This window comes from Cornus florida, unplaced genomic scaffold (assembly GCF_030987335.1).
Source record: "Cornus florida cultivar Cherokee Brave unplaced genomic scaffold, ASM3098733v1 CherokeeBrave_3.0.0_Hap2_Chr09, whole genome shotgun sequence".
NCBI lineage: Eukaryota > Viridiplantae > Streptophyta > Magnoliopsida > Cornales > Cornaceae > Cornus > Cornus florida.
In genome coordinates this window covers 68,390,249-68,411,911 of record NW_026775579.1, presented here as the reverse complement: position 1 = coordinate 68,411,911, position 21,663 = coordinate 68,390,249, and the positions used below count along the sequence as shown (strand labels likewise).

Genomic DNA, 21,663 nt, shown 5'->3' with positions numbered 1-21,663 from the left:
AATGGACTTGAATAATTTGACTTGGTCATCTCACCATGATTGATGCGATTTTAAAAATACTCTCAAGTGTATGAATCATTTAGAGTATAGATTTGCAAAAATGAGGTCGTACCCATAGGGATTGCATTGAAAATTTCAAGAAAAACTAGTCTAAATTCGAATTAATTCAACTCTAACCTAACTACCTGAAATTGATCTTGTTGAATTTATGATGCAATTAAAGGAAAGTTATTAAATCGAAAATAAATGAGAGAAATATCAAGGTATCGGATTCCGGACTAGGATCCTCTACTGTAAGTGGGTTATGCTGTACCCATGTTGCATAATAAATTACACCATTTAAGGTAAGTTTTTTAAAAAAGGTAATTTAAATTTGAAACATAATTTCCCAACGGTGTTAATAGTAAATTATCAAAAAATAAATAAAAAAATAAATTTGATGCTCTCTAATGGTACTCACCTTTTTAAATATATATAAAAGAAATTATATATATATATATATATATATACATATATCTAAAAGATTGAATTCAAACTTATAACACACAAAGTGTTACCAATAGGAAAAATAGAAAAATTAATAGACATGTATCAACCACATAATTGGATTGAAAAACATAAATATTATTTTTGGAATCACGATGTTGGTAGCTTCGATTTGAATTGGAAGAAATCTTTCAATCTATCGGTTCGGTCCTCCCAAACATAACAAAAGTGATTTGTAATAATCGAACCCAATTAAAGTGATTTATAAACTTTTAATTTTGTTCTCAATACCTTTAATCTTTATCTAAACACATTTTAATATTTTTCTCGGCACCTTTTAATAATTTTCTCAACCCTAAAATTTTTTCCCAACACTTTTTTTATTGTTCTCAACATATTTAATCTTGTTCTCAACACATTTAATCTTATTCTCAACACCTTTTAATCTTATTTTCAACATCTTTAATTTTTACTTCAACGCATTTTAATCTTTACCTCAATGCATTTTAATCTTGTTCTCAATTTCAAATATAAGTAATCTGAAAAATTAATAATAAATGAATAAATCAACGCCTTGCCCAAGTAGTGAGCAGTTGTTCTATGCTAGTAATGATATTGAAATGAGTTTTATGGTAGTCTTATTTGAGCAGGGCATAGCAGCTTAAATTGTTTGATTTATTCATTTATTATTTTTTTGAGATTACTCGGATTTGAGGTTGAGAAAAATATTATAAGGTATTGAGGTAAAAATTAAAAAGATGTTAAGGTAAAGATTAAAAGGTATTGAGAATAAGATTAAATGTGTTGAGAACAAGATTAAAATGTGTTGGGAACAAAATTATAGGTGTTGAGAAAAAGATTAAAAGGTGTCAAGAAAAAAATTAAAATGTGTTGAGATAAATATTAAAGTTGTTAAGAATAAAATTAAAAGTTTATAAATTACTTTAATTGGGTTCGATTATTACAAATCACTTTTGTTATGTTTGGGAGCCCAAATCAATAGATTGGAAGATTTCTTCCATTTTCAAATCGAAAATACCAATATTGTGCTTCCAAAAATAATATTTATGTTTTTCCATCCAATTATGTGGTTAATGCATGTCTATTAATTTTTTCGTTCATTGAGGTAAAGATTAAAAAGTATTGAGAATAAGATTAAAGGTGTTAAAAATAAATTTAAGAACAAAATTATATGTGTTAAGAAAAAGATTAAAATATGTCAAGAAAAAGTTTAAAATGCGTTGAGATAAAGATTTAGAGTTTATAAATCACTTTAATTGGATCATATTATTACAAATCACTTTTGTTATGTTTTGGATCACTGAATTGATAGATCGGAAGATTTCTTCCAATTTCAAATCGAAACTATCAATGTCGTGCTTCCAAAAGCAATATTTATGTTTTTCCATCCAATTATATGGTTGATGTACGTCTGTTAATTTTTCTGTTCATTGAGGTAAAGATTAAAAGATGTTGAGATAAAGATTCAATGTGTTGAAAATAAGATTAAAATGTGTTGAGAACAAAATTATAGGTGTTGAGAAAAAGATTAAAAGGGGCCAAGAAAAAGATTAAAATGTGTTGAGATAAATATTAAAGATATTAACGATAAGATTAAAATTTTATAAATTACTTTAATTGGGTTTGAATATTACAAATCACTTTTGTTACGTTTGAGAGCACCGAATCGAGAGATTAAAAAATTTCTTCTAATTTCACATCGAAATTACGAATACCGTCATTCCAAATGTAATATTTATGTTTTTCCATTCAATTATATGGTTGATACACGGTCTGATAATTTTTTTTATTTTTCCTGTTTGCTACTCTATGTTTGCTATAAGTTTGAATTCAATATATATATATATATATATATATACATAATAATTTATATAAATACCACCGTAATTATTGCCAGAATTGATTTCCATCACGTAAAATTATTTAATATCTTAGTATATATATATATATTTTATTTTATATATATTTAAGAAGGTCAGTATCATTAGAGAGCACCGAATATATTTTTTATTTTTTTCCCTTCCTAATTATAACGCAGCAAAACGGCGTTAATAACGAGATCCGTTACGTCCACATGGCAAAATGTTATTTGACAACATTACGACCTGTACAGATCGATCTGTACCTAATCCGTTTATATAGTATAAAAATATATATATATTATATTCTAATTCCCTGTTTTCACCAAAATTGATATTTCATCTCACCTGTGATGTGAATGTGATATCAGTCGGAGTCAGTCTTAGCTCATTTTAATGGCGAAAACTCCAACTTCACTGCTTCGTCACGCTACCAAGTAAAGTAAGCATCACTCTCTCACATTCACATTCTTTGCGTCCTCGAACCTTCTCTCCCAAGATTTCCCTTTTTTTTTTTTCCTTCAGCTTCAAGCTCTCCAGATCACCAATTAGGTACCAGACGACAACACATCTCCTTATATATTATTTTAATGTCTATATATATATATATATATATATATTGTTTTTTTTTCTTCAATTAAAAAATGAATGTTTTTGTTGTGATGTCGAAACTTCGAAGTGTTCAAATTTTTACTGATTTCTCTGTTGAGTTCGTGACGTAAGGTGTTGCCGTGGAATCTGGTAACTATTGGAGGTTTTTTTTGACTTTCTCTGAAAACAAACAAACCCAAAAATAAAAAAAGTTTTTTCTTTTAGAATAGTTTCTAGCTTTCAATCTTCTACTTTTGGGAGGATACGTTTTTCTGCATTTGGGTAGACATTCGCATTTTTGTTTTTCGATTCTGTCTCTAAAGTCTCTTTTGCATTTTGAAATTTGAAGTCTGAGATTGGGTTTGAGTTCTAAAAATTTTGTAGAGTCTTCGTGGTTGATGTTGGAAGTGGCATTGTTTGAAGTTGTTTGTCGGATTAGGGTTTGGATCAGAAGGGGTTGTCTGAGATTATACTGATTTTTTGGGAATTTGGACAAAGGTATTTACTGGATTTTAGCTTAATTTGTGTTTCCAATTGTGTTCAATGTTTTTGTGGCTTATTGATGTTTTCCCAATTTAGTGTTTCACTGGTGTAAATTCTAAGATCTGGGTTTTCTCAATGTGAATTGAGCATTGCATTTCTTTCTACTAGATACAAATATAGCTCTTGTGCTGTTTGATGCTAGTCTTAGCACTTCCCTTTTTTATTTTCCCCTTCCCTCTATACATGAAATGAAGTTTTAATTTCCATGTTTGACATTGTCTCTTACATTTGAATCAGCTTGGTACAAAGGTGTTCTTCTTCTTCATTTTTTATTTTTTATTTTTTATTTTTTATTTTATGAAATGTTTCTATTTCAACATGATGAGGTGATGTGCACAATGCATTTTACCTTGTTTGGATTCTCTAATGGATGTTACTCTGGTGGTCAGTTAGAGTAGAAATGAAATTTAGTTTTCTTTTGGAGGTTCACCGTGTAAATGGGATATTCAAGCATCTCATTGTAACTCTTTTGCTTCAAGTATTATGTGTTTCTCCTTCTCCAGATATCATTTATATTATCAACTTGTTACTTACAGATAGTGAAACATGTGTTTGACAATGAGAAATTCTGTTTAAATGCTTAACCTATAACCTTTTTTTTTTTTTTTTTTTCTTTGATAAGTAATTAACCTTTAACTTCAACACTACTGCATGGCAAATGTAAAGGACCCGACTTTAGGATGATTGACTTCTTGATTGCTGTTTAATCTCTCCACATCTTTGCCTTTTCTGAACCATTCAGTAAATGTAACTCTCTCCTTGATGAAAATTCTGGAAAAAGACCACTGCCTTACATAGATGTAATGATGCAATGATGTGCTCTTCTGTTTTCCTGGCCTTCCTTTCAACTTTTAGCCCGAATGTCATGAGGATGCCTACATTTGACATAATTATATCAATCTCCTTGTTGTTTTTCAAGAAAGCTTTTGATCTTCTTAAAAATCAAATCTTTATCCCTTCACATTGTGCTGTTAATTTCTAGAAGATATTCTTCTTTTTTATTTATTTATTTCTTTTCAAAGATGGTCATTTACTTTCTTTAGTTGTGATTTATCAAACATGGTGAGCCATTCACTTTCATGTTTACAGTAACTTTTATTTCCATGACTCTGAAATTGTAATCTAAGGGGCAGCATTTCCTTCTAAAGTTTTGGTTTTGTTTACTCATCAATAATAATTTTTGTAAATTTATTGTAGTGATGCATGGGTTTCTGGATGATTTTGAATAGATATAGTGGAAACCTGAGGATTTACAGCCAATGGTAGATTGATTGCGCAGTAATGTCGAGGATTGCAAAGTGGAAGCTTGAAAAGACAAAAGTAAAAGTGGTATTTCGGCTGCAGTTCCATGCTACACATGTATGTTTGCTCTTTAAGATGTAAATTTATTCCACATCATAGAAAATACACTTCCAGGAAAACACAGGATTCTGAAATTTTGCTCCAATTAGTTTATGCTTAAGTTGAAAGTAGTACCGAAATTTGGTGGAATACTTTTTAAAAGAAGCCAAACTATTCGAATTGGCTTAAGGTTGACACAGTGGTTGAACTTCAAAATCCTGAAAACCAGCCTAGTGCATGTGTACATATCAGGGGTAAGAAAATGTCACAAACTCAGTGAAATACTTTAAATCTGTTTCTCATCTCATCTCCTGTCAAAAAGATGTCACTGTATGTATACCCTTGAATTAGTATTTTTCTAGTCTGTTGACTTAATGGTCCATTTTTGCCATGCCTTACTCTACCACTGGACATTGAGGCAATTGTTTAAGGCTCCGCATAGGGAAAAGGCTTATGTGAACCTATTGTTGTCTTAAGCTTTCTCTAACTCTTTGATGTGGGCCCATAAAAATGTACTACTAAAACTCTATTCAATGTTTAGATTACATTACGTTACATAATAGTCTAATTGAATTTTAACATTTAAAAGTTTATTATACTTCAATTAATTTTTTTCTTGTACTTTATTTTATTCTTCTAGAATTATTTCATTTGTTATTATATTTTCTTCTTCTTTTTAAACTTTTAAATGGTTAATAATAGGCCAGTAGCCCAGCGGTACCAAACCCGTACTTCTCAAAGGGAGGTCAGGGGTTCAAGCCTTAGTGGAGGCATGGGTGTGTGAGTACCAACTAAGAAAAATAAAAAATAAAAAAAATATTAAAAGCCCTCTTAATCTTTTCTTTGGGCATTAACTTATATCATTCTGAACCTGATAATAGCTATCAGAAAATCCTCAAATGAATATAAAATTTGTTGAATATTGTGAGTTATGGCAATGTGGATTTCAGTAGTTGGAATGTCTAGGAGGATTAGTTGCGCTGTTATGGAAAGCAGTGAGACGAGTTTGACCAGGTCACTTCAATCCTGCCTTACACCTATTAAGACTGAGCTTTGGAGGTGTTTCATCTACCTTTCCCATTCCGATTTTAATTGGCCGTTCAAACCCTTATTATCCCACCCTGCTTGTAACCTGATTAGCTACAAAATTTAATTCAGACCTGGTAAACTGATTAATGGAGGTGCACCAACAATGCACGGAAGTCTATAATTAGAGTATCTTATAAGAGTTCCAGTCTTTAGTTTCTGTCATGTGCTGCATCACTGAGTCAATAGATGAAATAGTCTATAACTCAACCGAACAAGGAGAAAGAACAAAAGAAAAAGAAAAAAAAAGATCTAATTCAAATCAAAGAAGTCATCTGATACGAACATGAAAGGAAAACAATCATAAAAATTATATTATGTAAAAATGTTTTAATGACAACTAGGGAAATGAAAACTTAATCTGAACTATGTCTTATAGAAACAAGCACTGATTGCCTCACATGGGCACTTAACTTGTTGCATTGATTGGCAAAACTGTTTATATCGCGTGTAATCAGAATAAAATGTGTAACAAGTCCACAACATGGTCTTGAACTGTGCAATGACTGAATATAGTTTCATTTGTTTATTATTTATTTATTTACGTTTTTTTCACTTTATTCAGATTCCACAACATGGCTGGGATAAGTTATTTATATCTTTCATTCCTACGGATTCTGGAAAGGCAACAGCAAAGACAACCAAAGCAAATGTGAGAAATGGGACATGCAAATGGGCAGATCCAATCTATGAAACTACAAGACTTCTCCAAGATGTCAAAAGCAAGCAATATGATGAAAAGCTATACAAATTTGTTGTGGCCATGGTAATTTTGGCCCAAATCATTTGTTTAAAATTTAATCTTAATCATCATCTTTTACACCCCCCCTCCTCCCTTGGTAACGCAAATTATCTGTATGTGATGTTTTATGCTCCTTCTTTGTGCATATATTTTTGCAGTTCTCGTTTTACCATCAGAACATATTATTTCACTCATATCTCTTCATAAGTTAATTACCTGTATCTCATCGGTCTCAGGGTTCTTCACGCTCTAGCATCCTTGGTGAGGCTAGCATCAACCTTGCTGATTATGCTGATGCGCTGAAGCCTTCTGCTGTTGCACTGCCTCTTCACGGATGCAACTCTGGAACTATATTACATGTGAGAACCTTTGACTGTTATACATCCTATAACCTTTTTTAACAGCAGCCTCTACTGAATCATATAAGACCAGCCGAAATGTGGTTGATTGCATGACTTTTCAACCCTATGCTATACAGATAATTGTAAATGTATGATAACTGATATGCGTCCAACGTGCCTAATGTTGGCAAAGTAACCAGCAAGTTTTGAAAGGAAAAGAGAAACTCAATGCTAGATTACTATAAATTCCTTGGTTTGTAGCAATGTTTACCTATAAACCTAGTTGGCTCATAAACCTAGTCTCCATTTTGTTGGCTTATTCACTACTACTTGGTGATATATATATATATATATATTTGTTTACCGTCTCTAACCTTGGTTATCATGTTTAAGCACTGTTCACTACTTCTAGAGAATATCTTTGTATAATTCTCATATTTATGTTTAAGCACTGTTAGTTGCTTTACTTCTAAAGAATTCCTTTGTATAATTCTCATATGATGGTGTAGTTGACTGTGTTATTTGGTGCTAGGTCACAATCCAGCTGCTAACTTCTAAAACTGGATTCAGGTATTGCATCATAACATTCAAAAACTACATGAATTTGTTATTCTAAACAACTGAACTTAAGGTCTATATGCTTACAGAGAATTTGAGCAGCAGAGGGAACTCAGAGAGGGAGGATTGCAGATGGGCACTGATATGAACAGGCAGGACAGATCCAGTTTTGGAAAAATCTCATCTTCAGAAGAGACTGCCAATGATCAGCCAGATAAGGTTCAATCTGTTATTTCTGCTATATATGTCGACAAATCTTGCTTTTGTTGTATTTATATTTGTTTTTTAGTTTATATTAATGAACTCTGGTTGCACATGGTAAGCTGCCAGATTTTTGCAGAAATAACAGGTTTTGTGGATATATATATATATATATATCTATCTGTTCACAAGCTTGGAAAAAATTGATTAATCAGTACTTGGGCTATCCACTTTTCTGATTTGAATGAAAACATATGAAGCAACATATAGAGAATTTACTTCAAAATCAGATATCAGAGTGATTCTTTTTATGTGATAATGACTTGTTTGTGTTGTTCCTTGATGAGAAGACACACCTCTGGCCTCTGAATTGTGATTTGTGTTTTCAAATTTGTGAAACAGAAACAAGCTAAAGCATCTTGCTAAGTAAATTTGATTTAGCTCTATACTCTCTGATTGACCAATAACTTGATACACAAGTCTCAACATGAAATTTTGTTATATCATTGGGAAATGGCTCTTTGATTGTTAAATACACATTCAGACACAAGCCTTTCTCATCACGGGAGGCAGAAAAGATGTACTTATCAGGAAAATTTATGTAGTGGAGCTAAAGAATAATAGTGCCTTCAAGAAATGTAACTTGGGAGTGAACACGTCTTGAATTAAATGAAATTACAATTATTGGAGAGAGAAGTAAATAAATCCATCAGAAAAAAGATTTTTTTTTTTTTTTTTTTTCTTTCTCTGTGATTGGAATGCTCCAGTATATGTAAACTTGTATTGACGGCCCAAGTAAAAGAGGCCAGAATTCCCCCAGGCCCTTGCATACCTCTGTTGAAGTTCCATTCTGGCAATTTCCTCTTGATTCTTATATTGTCATTTTACCTTTAAATAAAATGGGTTATCTTCTTCAATTTTACTACTAATTTTATGTCACCTAGCAATTTATTATTCTCCTTAGCACTTCGTTCTTATTTGATTTTTGCTTTTATTTTTTTTAACATACAAAATTTTTCCTTTATAATCAACGTAATAGCACATGGGAGGTATATTTTAAAATTGTTTGTTTTTGTGATATAAATTGGGAGAAAGTACAATGCCATATAGATCCTTTTCATAGAAAGAGATATTCAGGGTTGCACAAGTTTACTGTTATTCAACTTTAAGATTTAGACAAGGATAGGGATTTCTGTTCCTGATGCCAGCTAATCAACCTTCAGTGTCCTAGTCTTGAACTAGAGCTGTAATTTACTTATTCTCTCTCTATATCATCCATCTTTCTTTGTCTGTTCGTGTGTTGGGGGGGGGGGGGGGGGGGTGTGTTGGGTTGTGAGTGATCTAGCACATGTGTTGTTTTCTATTGGTTGCAATGGAGCTCTACTTTAGAGAAAAAGAAAAATCAAGAGATACAATGAATAAATTTACTTCTCTCTCTATATCATCTATCCTTCTTTGTGTGTGCGTGTGGGTGGGTGTTTGTGAGTGATCGAGTGCATATGTGCTGTTTACTATTGGTAGCAACGGATCTCTACTTTAGAGAAAAAGGAGAATCAAGAGATACAATGAATAAATTTATGAGATATGCGGTGTATATCCATTCCAAACACTTCTATACAGATAGTTCTATATACGAAACCATTTGCAGTATCGCTAGTTTTGGAGGTTGAATTGTTCTCAGAAAACGTTGAGCTATAATTCCTGGAAGCAAAATATATGGTTGCTAGGATAATGTTACCCATTAAAACAGATGAGGGCTCTGACTTTTTAAAATTTATAATGATAATCACCTGTTGTCTATTGGCAAATGTATATAACATGTGTTATATGTCGACACTAATAAATAATATGTATGTACATCAACAAAAAGAAAATAAAAAATATGCATGTGTGCACACATATGCCTCCCATCTCTCCATGTATGAATGTGAGCAAATGTTTGTGTCTGAACACTGAAGTTTAATACCTTCAGGCATGCACTGGGTACTCGCAAAATTTCTTTCAAGGCCTAGCTCAAATATCTCTCTCATTTGGAGGGTGTCAAAGTTTAGCGCAATGAACAGTTGTCCAAGAAAATTGACCTAATGCCTCATAATATCTTGAGAGAGAAAAATTAAATGCCTTCTCTTATTGGAGGTGTATTACCATAATTCTTAGCATATTTTTGGTCAGTCACACACACACACACACATTCTCAAATATCGTTGTATGCTGTCAATGCCCATCTTCTTTTTATAAGCAGCAAGTGTTTTATTTAGTCATTTTAATCGCGATAGAGTTTTTCTTGTTTCTTTTTCTCTGAGAATAGGTCAATGCAAGAGTTAGATTCAGGCCAGAATCCAAAGACCTACCTTCACTAGAGGAAGAGGTGGGGTTAAATGAAGAATATGCAGACTCTGCTGTCGGATTTGATGGCTCATCCAATACTTCAGGAAGTTTATATGCTGAAAAGCATGATACCTCTAGCACACATGAAATTGATAGCCTCAAAAGTACAGTATCTGGTGATTTAAACGGATGTTCCCATTTTGAAAGCCCTCAAGCAGAGAAGGGCGATCCATCTGATCATAGAATTTTGGCACAGGGAAGCAATGAGTGGGTCCAAGGCTGGGGTTCAGATTATTCCATGGATAATGACTTGGCAATTGCTTATGAGGAGAACAGTAGACTTAGAGGAAGCTTGGAAGTGGCTGAGTCTTCTATTTTTGAGCTTAAGCAGGAGGTAAGCTCTTTACAAAGTCATGCCGACGAATTGGGTGTTGAAACAGAAAAGTTCGCCCAGCAACTTGTTTCTGAGATTGCTTCAGGAGAAGAACTGGCAAAAGAGGTTTCTGTGCTGAAGTCAGAGTGTTCAAAGTTCAAAGATGATCTTGAACAATTTAAAATTTTAAAAGTAAGCCCTCAGTCCTCCAGAACAGAAAGTAGTGGCACAGACAAGGATTACTTATTTCAAGATATACAGCTCAGACAGCTACACGGGCTTTTGTTAGTCGAGGATAAGATAAGGGAGCTTCATAAGAAAGCATACCTTGGTTTTCACGAAAGAGATGTCAGGTTCCTTCACTCAGACTTGGAGTCGTTGCTCGGTGTTTTGCAGGATCTCAAACAGGGAACTGGAGGAGCAATTTCACTGCTAAATTCAGTACCATCAGAAGGACAAAATGTAAATGAGATTAGAGAAACAAGTTTTCAGGAAAGCAAACAATTTGTGTTAGAAACTGGGTTTGACATGGACTTGTATCAGCCAGACAGTATGCCCCATTGCTTAAGCATTGGTGGCCTTGTGTCTCAAAATCCCGACTCTGTAGATGCTACCGATGTAATGAAGAGCAAATCCTTTGAACTTCTGAGGGAGTTGGATGAGGTGAAAGCTGAAAAGGAAAGCCTTGCAAGAAAGATGGACCAGATGGAGTGCTACTATGAAGCTCTCATTCAGGAGCTTGAGATAAATCAGAAACAAATGCTAGGAGAGTTGCAAAATCTCAGAAGTGAGCACTCTACTTGCATGTACACAATTGCTACCAACAAAGCTGAGATGGAATCCATGCAGCAAGATATAAATGAGCAGAACTTAAGATTTACTGAAGAGAGATGTGGCCTGGTTTCCATTAATAAGGAGCTTGAAAGAAGGGCTATTACTTCGGAAGCAGCACTAAGAAGGGCCCGCTTGAATTACTCTATTGCAGTGGGTCAGTTACAAAAGGACCTTGATCTGCTTTCTTTTCAAGTTTTGTCTATGTTTGAGACGAACGAGAACCTCGTTAAGCAAGCATTTTCAGAAACTTCACAACTGTGCTTCCAAGGGTACCCAGATATAGTGCAGAACCAAAAAGGATCCAATGATGCTGAACTCTTGCAAAATGTGAGGGTAAAGAAACAACTGTTGGGTGGAGATATTCTTTTAGAGGACTTGAAAAAATCGCTTCAGATGCAGGAAGAACTTTACCAGAAGGTTGAAGAAGAACTTTGTGAAATGCATTTGGTAAACATACACTTGGATGTGTTTTCAAAGACTTTACAAGAAACTTTGCTTGAAGCAACTGCTGACATTATACTTATGAAAAAGAAAATAGATGAACTTGCACAGCAGTTAGAGCTTTCAGCTGAGTCCAAGGAGTTGTTAATGCTAAATCTGCAGAGTGCCATGGATGATGTCCAGAACCTGAATGAGGACAAGTTTAGTTGTATTGCCAAGTGCAATGATATGGTTCTACATAATCAAATTTTAGAAGCAAAATTAGAAACCTTTTCCGATGAAAATTGTCTCCTTACTCGGAAGATTACAGAATACGAAGAGCTGATGAGAGAATACAGCAGTTATGAAGGCAAATATGAGGCTTGTTCTGCTGAAAAAACAGAGCTAATGTATTTATTAGAAAAAGAAACACTGACAAATGGCAATCTTCAACTAGAAATATCCTCTTTGAATGGAGATTTAAAAACTGTTAAAGACGGATATGATGAGCTGGCTTCTTTGAAGGAAAATCTGCAGAAAACTGTCAATTTTCTGCAAGATAAATTGGGGAGTCTGTTGGCATCTTATGACAAGCAATTCAATGGACTGTCTCTCACGAGCAATTCTGTTCCCCAGGATTTGGATTTTAAGGATTTCCTGGGTGTCTTCATGCAATTGGAAGATATCCAGCATAATGCATGTGAAAAGATTCTTCAACTCATGGAAGAGAACAAAAATCTGGAGGATGAAAAAGATATTGCTCTAATGTCCTTAAGTACTGCTAAAGCGGAATTTCTAGTCTTGAAGCAGAACTTCAAACATGACATACAGGATATGATGACTAAACTAGGCATGGCTAATGCTGTTGTGGAAAAACTACAGTTGGAAGTTGAAGCTATTGTTTACAAACTCCATTTTAGCTCAGAAGCTGATGAAAAATTTGCAAAACAGAACAAAGAGCTTTCTGCTGACCTTGCTCTTTTGGAAGTTGAACTTCAACAAATCACTTCTAAGAATGGGGACCTTGCTCAAAAGATTTTGGGCTTGGATGCTTTAACTGAGGAACTTGGAAGGAGTAGGTTGACCATTTCTGAGTTAATGCAGGAAAAACAAGATTTAATGTTATCTTTGCAAGATAAAACTGAAGAGTCAGTCAACCTGTCATCTGAGCTTGATAGTTTGAATGTTGCTTTAAGATCTCTGCAGGATGAATTGCATGCTGAGAGAAACGTCAAAGGTAATCTAGAGGGTGCAGTTGCAGGTCTTACTTCCCAATTGAATGAGAAGCATGACCAATTGCTACAGTTGGAAAAGCTACAGTTGGAAGTCGAAGCTATTGCTAACAAACTCCACTTCAGCTCAGAAGCTGAACAAAAATTTGCAAAGCAGAACAAAGAGCTTTCTGCTGATCTTGCTCTTTTGGAAGTCGAACTTCAACAACTTACTTCAAAGAATGGGGACCTTGCTCAAAAGATTTTGGGCTTGGATGCTTTAACTGAGGAACTTGGAAGGAGTAGGTTGACCATTTCTGAGTTAATGCAGGAAAAGCAAGATTTGATGTTATCTTTGCAAGATAAAACGGAGGAATCAGTCAAGCTGGCATCTGACCTTGAAAGTTTGAAAGAATGTTTGAGATCTCTGCAGGATGAAATGCATGCTGAGAGAAACGTCAAAGATAATCTAGAGGGTACAGTTGCAGGTCTTACTTCCCAATGGAATGAGAAGCACGACCAATTGCTCCATTTCTCCAAGCAGAAAACCGAGGAACTTGGAAGGAGTAGGTTGACCATTTCTGAGTTAATGCAGGAAAAGCAAGATTTGATGTTATCTTTGCAAGATAAAACGGAGGAATCAGTCAACCTGGCATCTGACCTTGAAAGTTTGAAAAAATGTTTGAGATCCCTGCAGTATGAATTGCATGCTGAGAGAAACGTCAAAGATAATCTAGAGGGTACAGTTGCAGGTCTTACTTCCCAATTGAATGAGAAGCACGACCAATTACTCCATTTCTCCAAGCAGAAAACTGAACTGGATCATTTCCGGCGACTGGCATCAGATCTAGAGTTGGATAAATCTAGAGTCTACCATCTTTTGCTGCAGCGTGAGGAATGTCTGGAAAAGCTTCATGAAGAATCTTCTTGTCTTGCAGATTTCGAATTTCAGTTATTAGAAATGCATGAACATTTATTAGCTTCAGATGTTGAAGTCACTTTCATTAGAACTCAGTATGAAACCCGGCTCACGGAGCTCTCTCAGCAACTTCAAACCTCAGATACTCACCTTTCTGAGCTTCGTGAGAAGCATCTTGATGTAGAGGCAATGGTAAATCGCTGTCTCGCTGGCGAGGTGCATCAATTCGAAGAAAATGCAAGGTTGGTGACAACTGTTGAATCCATGAGATCCAAGCTATCAGCCTCTGTTGGTCAAAATAGAGTCCTTTCAGATTCAAACAGTGTTATAATGGTTCAATTGGAAGAATACAAGAATAGGGTGGCAACATTGGAGGCTAGTTCTTCTAAGGATAAAAATCAGCATGCTTTGGAGTTAGAACAGCTGAAGTACTTGCTGGTGAACTCTGAAAAAGAGATTGGTGACTTGATGAGCTCCAAGGAAGAACTGGAAATCACAGTGCTAGTACTCAAAGCGAAATTGGATGAACAGCTTGGTTACTTAACCTCGGTGAAAGAGTATAATGATGAACTAGTAATGCTGCAGAACCAGTGTAAGGAGCTTACCCACAGGCTCTCTGAACAGATCCTGAAGACAGAAGAATTTAAGAACTTATCCATCCATTTAAAGGAGCTTAAAGACAAGGCCGACACTGAATGTCTCCAGGTTCGTGAAAAGAGAGAACCTGAAGGACCACCAGTTGCTGTGCAAGAATCATTGAGAATAGCCTTCATCAAAGAACAGTATGAAACCAGGCTGCAAGAACTGAGGCACCAGTTTTCTATTTCCAAAAAGCATGGAGAGGAGATGCTATTGAAATTACAAGATGCAATTGATGAAATTGAAAATAGGAAGAAATCTGAAGCTTCTCACATAAGGAGAAATGAAGAGCTATCGGTGAAGATCTTAGAATTGGAGGCTGAATTAAATTCAGTTGTATCTGACAAGCGAGAAAAAGTCAAGACTTATGACCGAATAAATGCTGAACTGGAATGCACAATATTAAGCCTTGAATGCTGCAGGGAAGAAAAACAAAAGCTTGAAGCTTCATTGCAAGAATGCATTGAGGAGAAGTCTAGAATTGCAGTTGAACTTAATTTGACAAAAGGACAGTTGGAGAGTTCTGCATCTCCCACAAATATGCAGAAGGAAGAAAATGGTGGATCAGACAAAGTGGGGCACATGTCTGGCAAGCCATTTATAGGAATGGTTTGCCAGGAAAATCCAATTGCAGATACTCGATCCCTTGAAATAATAGATACAGATGTTACTCGAAATGGTTCAACTGGAAACCAGTTTCCCAAGTACTCAGATCAAGACAATTTGATAAACTATGAAGAAGTAGAAGATGCAAGCTCAGTTCCCATTGGCGGCGGTGAACATTCATCTGCACCCATTCGGGTAATTACTTTTTCTTTGAATAATTCATTTCAGAATAGTCCTTATTACTTCATTCATCATTGATGCTATTATAATTTGTTTATCTATAAAGATCAAAGTGACAAGTACAATGATGTTTACCTGAGAATAGCTTTATGTTTTGTGGTTCTTTTGAAATTAAAATTACTTTTTAGGAATTGTGAATATATTCTTGGGATGGCCAACCAACAGCAGATTGATATGCATCCTTCACTAGAAGTGGAATATGATGTGCTGGTCCACATTCTAGGTTGTGGAGCCACCATTTGGTTGGTGTTCCAATACACATATTCTATAAAAACGTCTTTAACAAGCCATCCTATTGTTTCTGTAGTATTATTAGCACTCCCTTTACCTGTTACCCAATAGATTGTGATAATTAGGATTTTTTAATTTAATTTAATTTAAATTTTAAATTAGAGATCTACTTCACAGGTCTATACTGGTCCTATTGCCTAGCATTTGCTCCACATTTACCTTTCTGCCATTGGTAGAAAGGTTTGATAAAGTTACAAGGCTTTGTCATGGAATATCCTAAAATAAATAGAGAGAGAGAGAGAGAGAGAGAGAGAGAGAGAAGTATATTAGTGAAGAGTCGACTTTCATTGAAGCCGTTCCCGTTTGTTCCTTTATGAAGGATCTGAAATAAGCGTATCAATTCCCTGCTCATATTGTGTTGCTACAGGTATGAAACTAGGTATATGATAGTATTTTTAGATACCATGATAGTTGATAGTCACATGTGTAATAGCTTAGAATGTGTGAGATTGTTACATCATTGAGTTAATTCCATATCAGTTTAAGCTTTTGGACAAGTAGTCATCTATAACGTCACCTATGTTAAATTACGTGAAGTACCCATGGGTATGGGATTTGTTAAACACATGTCTGGACATGCACTTAGCAAGAATATCCAGTAGTTCAAATTTATTATATATTGACACATAGAATTCTTTTATTATGTTCCTTTTGCTTCAAAACGAGTCAATGCATCATTTACTTTAGCCTATATAACATGGACCTGGGCACAGGTGTGTATGTTAGTGTTGGAGCTTTCCAAATCCCAAATCTTAGGACTGGGTGAGTTGTGTGCAATGGACACATTAGATGTTATAGAAATAGAATAGTCTGATGTTGTTATCTTTTAAGAATATACTCAATTATGATGTAAATTAAATGGCATGTGGCAAAGAATGGAGTTCTATCTCATAAATAGGAAACTCTTCTCTCCTTTCAAATTTTATTTTTTATTTCTTCAATCATCACATGTGAACTATGAAGCATGGATAATCTAATAAGGGGGTCATATTTGTACTTTATTCATGTTGGGATACCAACACTCCACAAATACTCTCGGATACATGTCCGATACTTCCTAAAAGTAACAAATTTTAACAATAATTTTTTTGTTTCTAACACGTATCTGACACTTTTCAGATACTTAATCCACGTGTCTGATACTTAAAAATACATATTTAACAAGTTTTGAACATTAAAATGTAACTTCTACAAGTATAATATCATAGTAGAACTGTTAAGAAAATGTTAGAATTTCTTATACAAAACAAGTATTAAGATAAATATATTTAAGAAGTTTTGAACATTAAAATTCAACTTTTACAAGTATAATATCATAACATAACTCTTAAGAAAAGTTTAGAATTTCTTCAATATATATATATATATATATATATATATATATATATATATATATAGGTAAATATATATCATGACTAACTTAATTTAGTCCAAATTTCAACACTCAACTTCTTTTTCAAAACTTTTTTATAAGGAAATGCTAGTAATAATATATATAACGTGAGAAACAATTATTATTTAAATTCATCAATTGATACATATTTGTATTTAAAAAAATTATACATATTTATATTAGTATAATATTAGGGTTGGCTCAATGCAATTTAGTGTAAATATGTCCCTGCTTTATAGTGTGTGAAGGATCATGCTCTCCAATTTAGGTTCATGTGTCAGACACATCTCATACTGATAGGCTCTCTTTTGACCCCAAAATTGAAGCCAGATATTCAATCTGCCAGTTGATGAACACCGTCGGCAATGTATAAGCCCTCTTTTGCTGTTGCTTTGTTTTCTTAAATGTTGGGTTCTAAACTTCTGTGGCAATGGACAATTCAACATTTTAGTACTTCAAAATAATGGCGAAACAGATAATTTTTAATTAAATAGTGTAAAACAATTTTATTGATCTAGGATGTCATTAAAAGAATAACCATCCATCTCTTAGCAAGGTTGATTTCTAAGTCAGCTTTCGTAACCAACAGGACCAACGGGCCAGTGGCCTAGCGTTATCAGCCTCTTACTTCCCAAATGGAGGTCAGGGGTTCAAGTCTCAGAAGAAACAAGTGTGTGAGTACTAACTAGGGAAAAAAAAAGAGTCAGCTTTCGTAGTTGGTACTGAAATAATTTCTCCGTATTTCAGCAGCTTCTGCCTTTTCAGTAACATTTATTCCTGCTTATCAGTTATGAAGAAATTCTGAACTAGTTTTATGTATAATTTATAACCTGTTGTTTTTAGCTTCCAATGGTCTAGAATTCCATCCTTTTCAACTAAGCAGATGGACACCCATCACAAATGTTGCGAGCAGTTGGCATATTTTGTTTAATGTCCTTGATTTAAACCTTTAATTTCCATGCCTATTTCGCAGCCGCATTTAGTTGTTTAATATATTTGGTCTTACAACTTTACATGCTTTAGTGGGGACTTAGCTGTAACAAAATATCATTTTTATTTGCTCCATTTATTTCAATGGAAGTAAGATATTGACAACACACTCGTATTTCAAGCAGTTGACCACATAAAACAAACTAATTTTAAGCCTTGTGATGGCATTAAGCATTTGCTTCATCAGAAAGCTTTTCCTGGTGCAGTCATGGTCAATGTATATATATTTTTTGGTTCTCCCCTATGAAGCACGGACACGGACACGGACACGGACACGGGACACGGGACACGGGTACGATACGACACGGATACGGCGATACAGCAATTTAAAAAAAAAATAGGACACGGACACAGCATGGATACGGCAATAAAATAATAATATAATTTTTATTATATATAAAAAAATATATTTACTTTTACTTAATTTCTTATATATATATTAATAAATACAACTCATTTAAATTAGGCCAATCATCTTTTTTTTTTCAAAAACATAAAGTCAATAGTACATATTCCATTAAAAAAAAAAAAAACAAAAATATATGGAGCACTATTTATAAAATAAAATATATGTATATATAAGAAATAACACAGATAAGATGAATCTTACCTAACCCCCTCTTTCTTTCCCCGATCACTCTTTTTTCAATGACCCATGTCTCTGCTCCTACCGGCCATTCTCTCTGATCCCCCTCTATGTTCACAATTTGAGATCTATAAACACAAAAACAAAATCAATTTTACGCCTTATTGTCCCCCATCGTTTTCGGTCATTCTCTTACTTCTCGATATCTTCACAATTTTTACATCTATAGATACATCAAACCAATTTCGATTTCAAATATATATATATATATATATATATATATATATAGATATACATATATATGATACCATGTTACACTGGTTTGGCTTCCTTCTCAACTTCTTCCTCTCTGGCTCTCTTCATCTTCTTCCTTCGCTACTTCAGGCAAAAGAGCCACAGTGAAATAGCTCAGTCCCGAGATGAGAATGCCATACCTCGATACATGGGAATCAGATAAGTGCGTGTCTGATCGGTGTTCGGCAGTGTCCGATCGGTGTCTGACTGCATCGAATATATTAAAAAGTGCAGGACACGGTTAGAGCGTGTCGGACACGTGTCCAAGCCTGGGATACGAGTGTCCGTGCCGGACACGCATCCGACACTAGTACGTCGACCCTTAGAGCCGTGTCGGTGCTTCATAGGTTCTCCCTTTCTCCTTTGAAAATGGGATGGAATTTGTTCCCACCACTTTTGTCTAGGTCAAAGAGGAAAGGACTTCTACATTATGGTTGCTACTATTTGAATCGACTACTATACCCTGCTCTCTCTCTCTCTCTCTCTCTGTGTAAGTAATATATTAATACTTTAATCCGTCATCCGTTGTGCATATATTTTCATTTTCTCAATGAACAGTTTGCAAGTCTTAATGTGCAATCATTTAGCAGGATGGTTTAATATCAAAAGGTATGCATGGAATCTCAAATCAGGATTTTCTAGATCGAGGGGCCCTGCTGCATGGTGACTCGAAGCATTTAGCTGTTATCAATGATTATTTCAAAGCCCAGAGTTTGAAGTCTAGCATGGATCACCTACATGAAGAGGTATTTTTCTTTACTCTGAAGGAAGTGCTAAGTTTGTTATTGATCATGTATCCAGCCTTGTATTGTTGGAAGCAATGGTTCATGAATTACAATCCATTGGTCCTGACAAAAGAATTTACTTTGGATAATGTTCAACGGAAACCCAATATAAATCCTTTTCATTTCCTTGCAGTTGGAGAGGATGAAAAATGAGAACTCCCTTCTGCAGGATGATCATCATTTTGGCCCAAAATTTGAAGATTTGCGGAGAGAAATGATGCAGTTGAACAAGGTAATCGAGTTTCTTTCACCTTAAGAAGCATTATTTTTCTTCAAGGTTCTTATTTTTTTATTATTTTTATTATTTTTATTTTTTATTTTTAGGCCAATGAAGAGTTGGGAAGTATGTTCCCTTTGTTTAACGAGTTTTCGGACAGTGGGAAGGCATTAGAAAGGGTACTTGCTTTGGAAATTGAGCTTGCTGAAGCGTTGCGGGCAAAGAAGAAATCAAGCATTCATTTCCAGAGGTCTGTCATCCCTTACAACAGCTAAATAAACCCTGACAATTTACTCTCTATCGGCAGCGGAACTGCACACAAAAATCTCTCTTTTTCTCTCATAATTAGGATATGGGCTTAAGTATGATCTCTTTTGCTCGTGGGAAGCTCAACTATGTTTAACCAACACACAAGTTTGGTCTGTGCTGTGAAACCAAATGAGGCCCAAAACCTGTGGTGATGAGGTGTGCATGGCTCAGATCTGGAGGCTCAGTTAAAAAATTTTGTCTTCTACTCATTAGAGGCGTACCCCTCAAATTGTGGAGTGCATTTTTCATGCTTTGATGCATATTTTTGGGTCAAGTCATATGCTTATCATGAAATCTTGTTTTGCGTTACTTTAATCCAAAGCATGTGTTTTGCTATTTTTTTAAGATACCAGGAATTTTTTTTTTCTTTTTCTGCTAGCATAACCGAAATAGGAAATATTAAACTTAATGGCGGCATTCTACATGAACAAATGATAGCTCACTTTAGAATTTGATTGTCTTATTAAGAAATTGACATTTGCCTTTTTCCATGGTTTAGTTCGTTTGTGAAACAGCACAGCGATGAGGAAGCAGTATTCCAAAGCTTTAGGGACATCAATGAGCTCATCAAAGACATGTTGGAACTCAAGGGAAGGCATGCAGCTGTGGAGACCGAACTCAGGGAGATGCATGATCGTTACTCTCAGCTAAGCCTCCAGTTTGCTGAGGTTGAAGGAGAGAGACAGAAACTTCTGATGACACTCAAAAATGTTAGGGCATCGAAGAAGCCCATGCATTTGAATCGCTCTTCATCAGCTACCCTCGGGGACCATCCCTCGTAGGCACAGCATTTTGTCTTCATGAGTATCTTCTTTGCAAAGTCCTGGAAATCATCCTTCACCAGCTTCAGATGTCAATGTCCAGTTCCTGCATGTATCTAACGCTATAAATTAATGTTGGCGTACATGCCGGACTGACCTACTGCAATTGGAAGGATCAAGAATTCGCAAGCTTGGTAGGGGAGGTCAGAGGCTAAGACACAAGTTTTTTGTTGTAAATAATAAAAGTGCTTGCCAAATAGCCACTGGCTTTTCAGTACAAGATGTAGATCTCTGTAATATTGGGACATTTTCCCTCCTTTTTATCTATTTCCCCCCTCCACCTCTCCTTCCCTCCCTCCTCTTGACCTTCACTGTTGTAGTAGTTCCTTTGTATAGAAATTAAAATATTCCTTTGGCATCATCACTTCTATTTAAGCTCTTGCATTCTGCTTTCTTCATACATGCATCTATTTTACTTCAAAGTATATTGTGTGCATCTCTGTGTGTGTGTGTGTTTGAGTGTGTGTGTGTGTTTTGGATAAGGTACATGAAGGCATGATATGGGTTGTGACGTTTTTTTTTATTATTTATTATTATTATCTTGTTTGTAAGCAAAGGTTGATATGTGGCCTCATTTTAATTATGGAAAGAGATCCTAATCTCAAAAGTGCCTCCTGACTTGTGCTATTATTGTGGTC

The 21,663-nt window shown here is 34.8% G+C and overlaps 1 protein-coding gene across 6 annotated transcripts; it reads left to right on the top strand.

Moving 5' to 3' along the window:
• The first annotated feature begins 2,689 nt into the window (after positions 1–2,689).
• LOC132274229 (uncharacterized) lies at positions 2,690–21,425 on the top strand. Of its 6 annotated transcripts, XM_059775460.1 has the most exons (12): positions 2,690–2,808; positions 3,342–3,455; positions 4,698–4,859; positions 6,493–6,693; positions 6,906–7,028; positions 7,543–7,580; positions 7,658–7,787; positions 10,078–15,294; positions 19,484–19,639; positions 19,812–19,910; positions 20,003–20,145; positions 20,704–21,425. In XM_059775460.1, the coding sequence occupies exons 3-12, from the start codon at positions 4,782–4,784 to the stop codon at positions 20,984–20,986; spliced, it is 6,468 nt and encodes a 2,155-aa protein (XP_059631443.1). In that variant the 5' UTR covers positions 2,690–2,808; positions 3,342–3,455; positions 4,698–4,781; the 3' UTR covers positions 20,987–21,425. The 6 variants fall into 6 exon arrangements, with proteins under 6 accessions (XP_059631443.1, XP_059631447.1, XP_059631444.1 ...); XM_059775464.1 differs by lacking the exon at positions 3,342–3,455 and having other exon boundaries at positions 4,730–4,859; XM_059775461.1 differs by lacking the exon at positions 3,342–3,455.
• Positions 21,426–21,663: the final 238 nt, after the last annotated feature.

Coding starts and splice junctions, on each gene's coding strand:
- LOC132274229 (XM_059775464.1), top strand. CDS start 4,782: ATGTCGAGGATTGCAAAGTGGAAGCTTGAAAAGACAAAAGTAAAAGTG. Junction 7,029..7,542: donor ACTCTGGAACTATATTACAT/GTGAGAACCTTT, acceptor ATTTGGTGCTAG/GTCACAATCCAGCTGCTAAC. Junction 7,788..10,077: donor CCAATGATCAGCCAGATAAG/GTTCAATCTGTT, acceptor CTCTGAGAATAG/GTCAATGCAAGAGTTAGATT.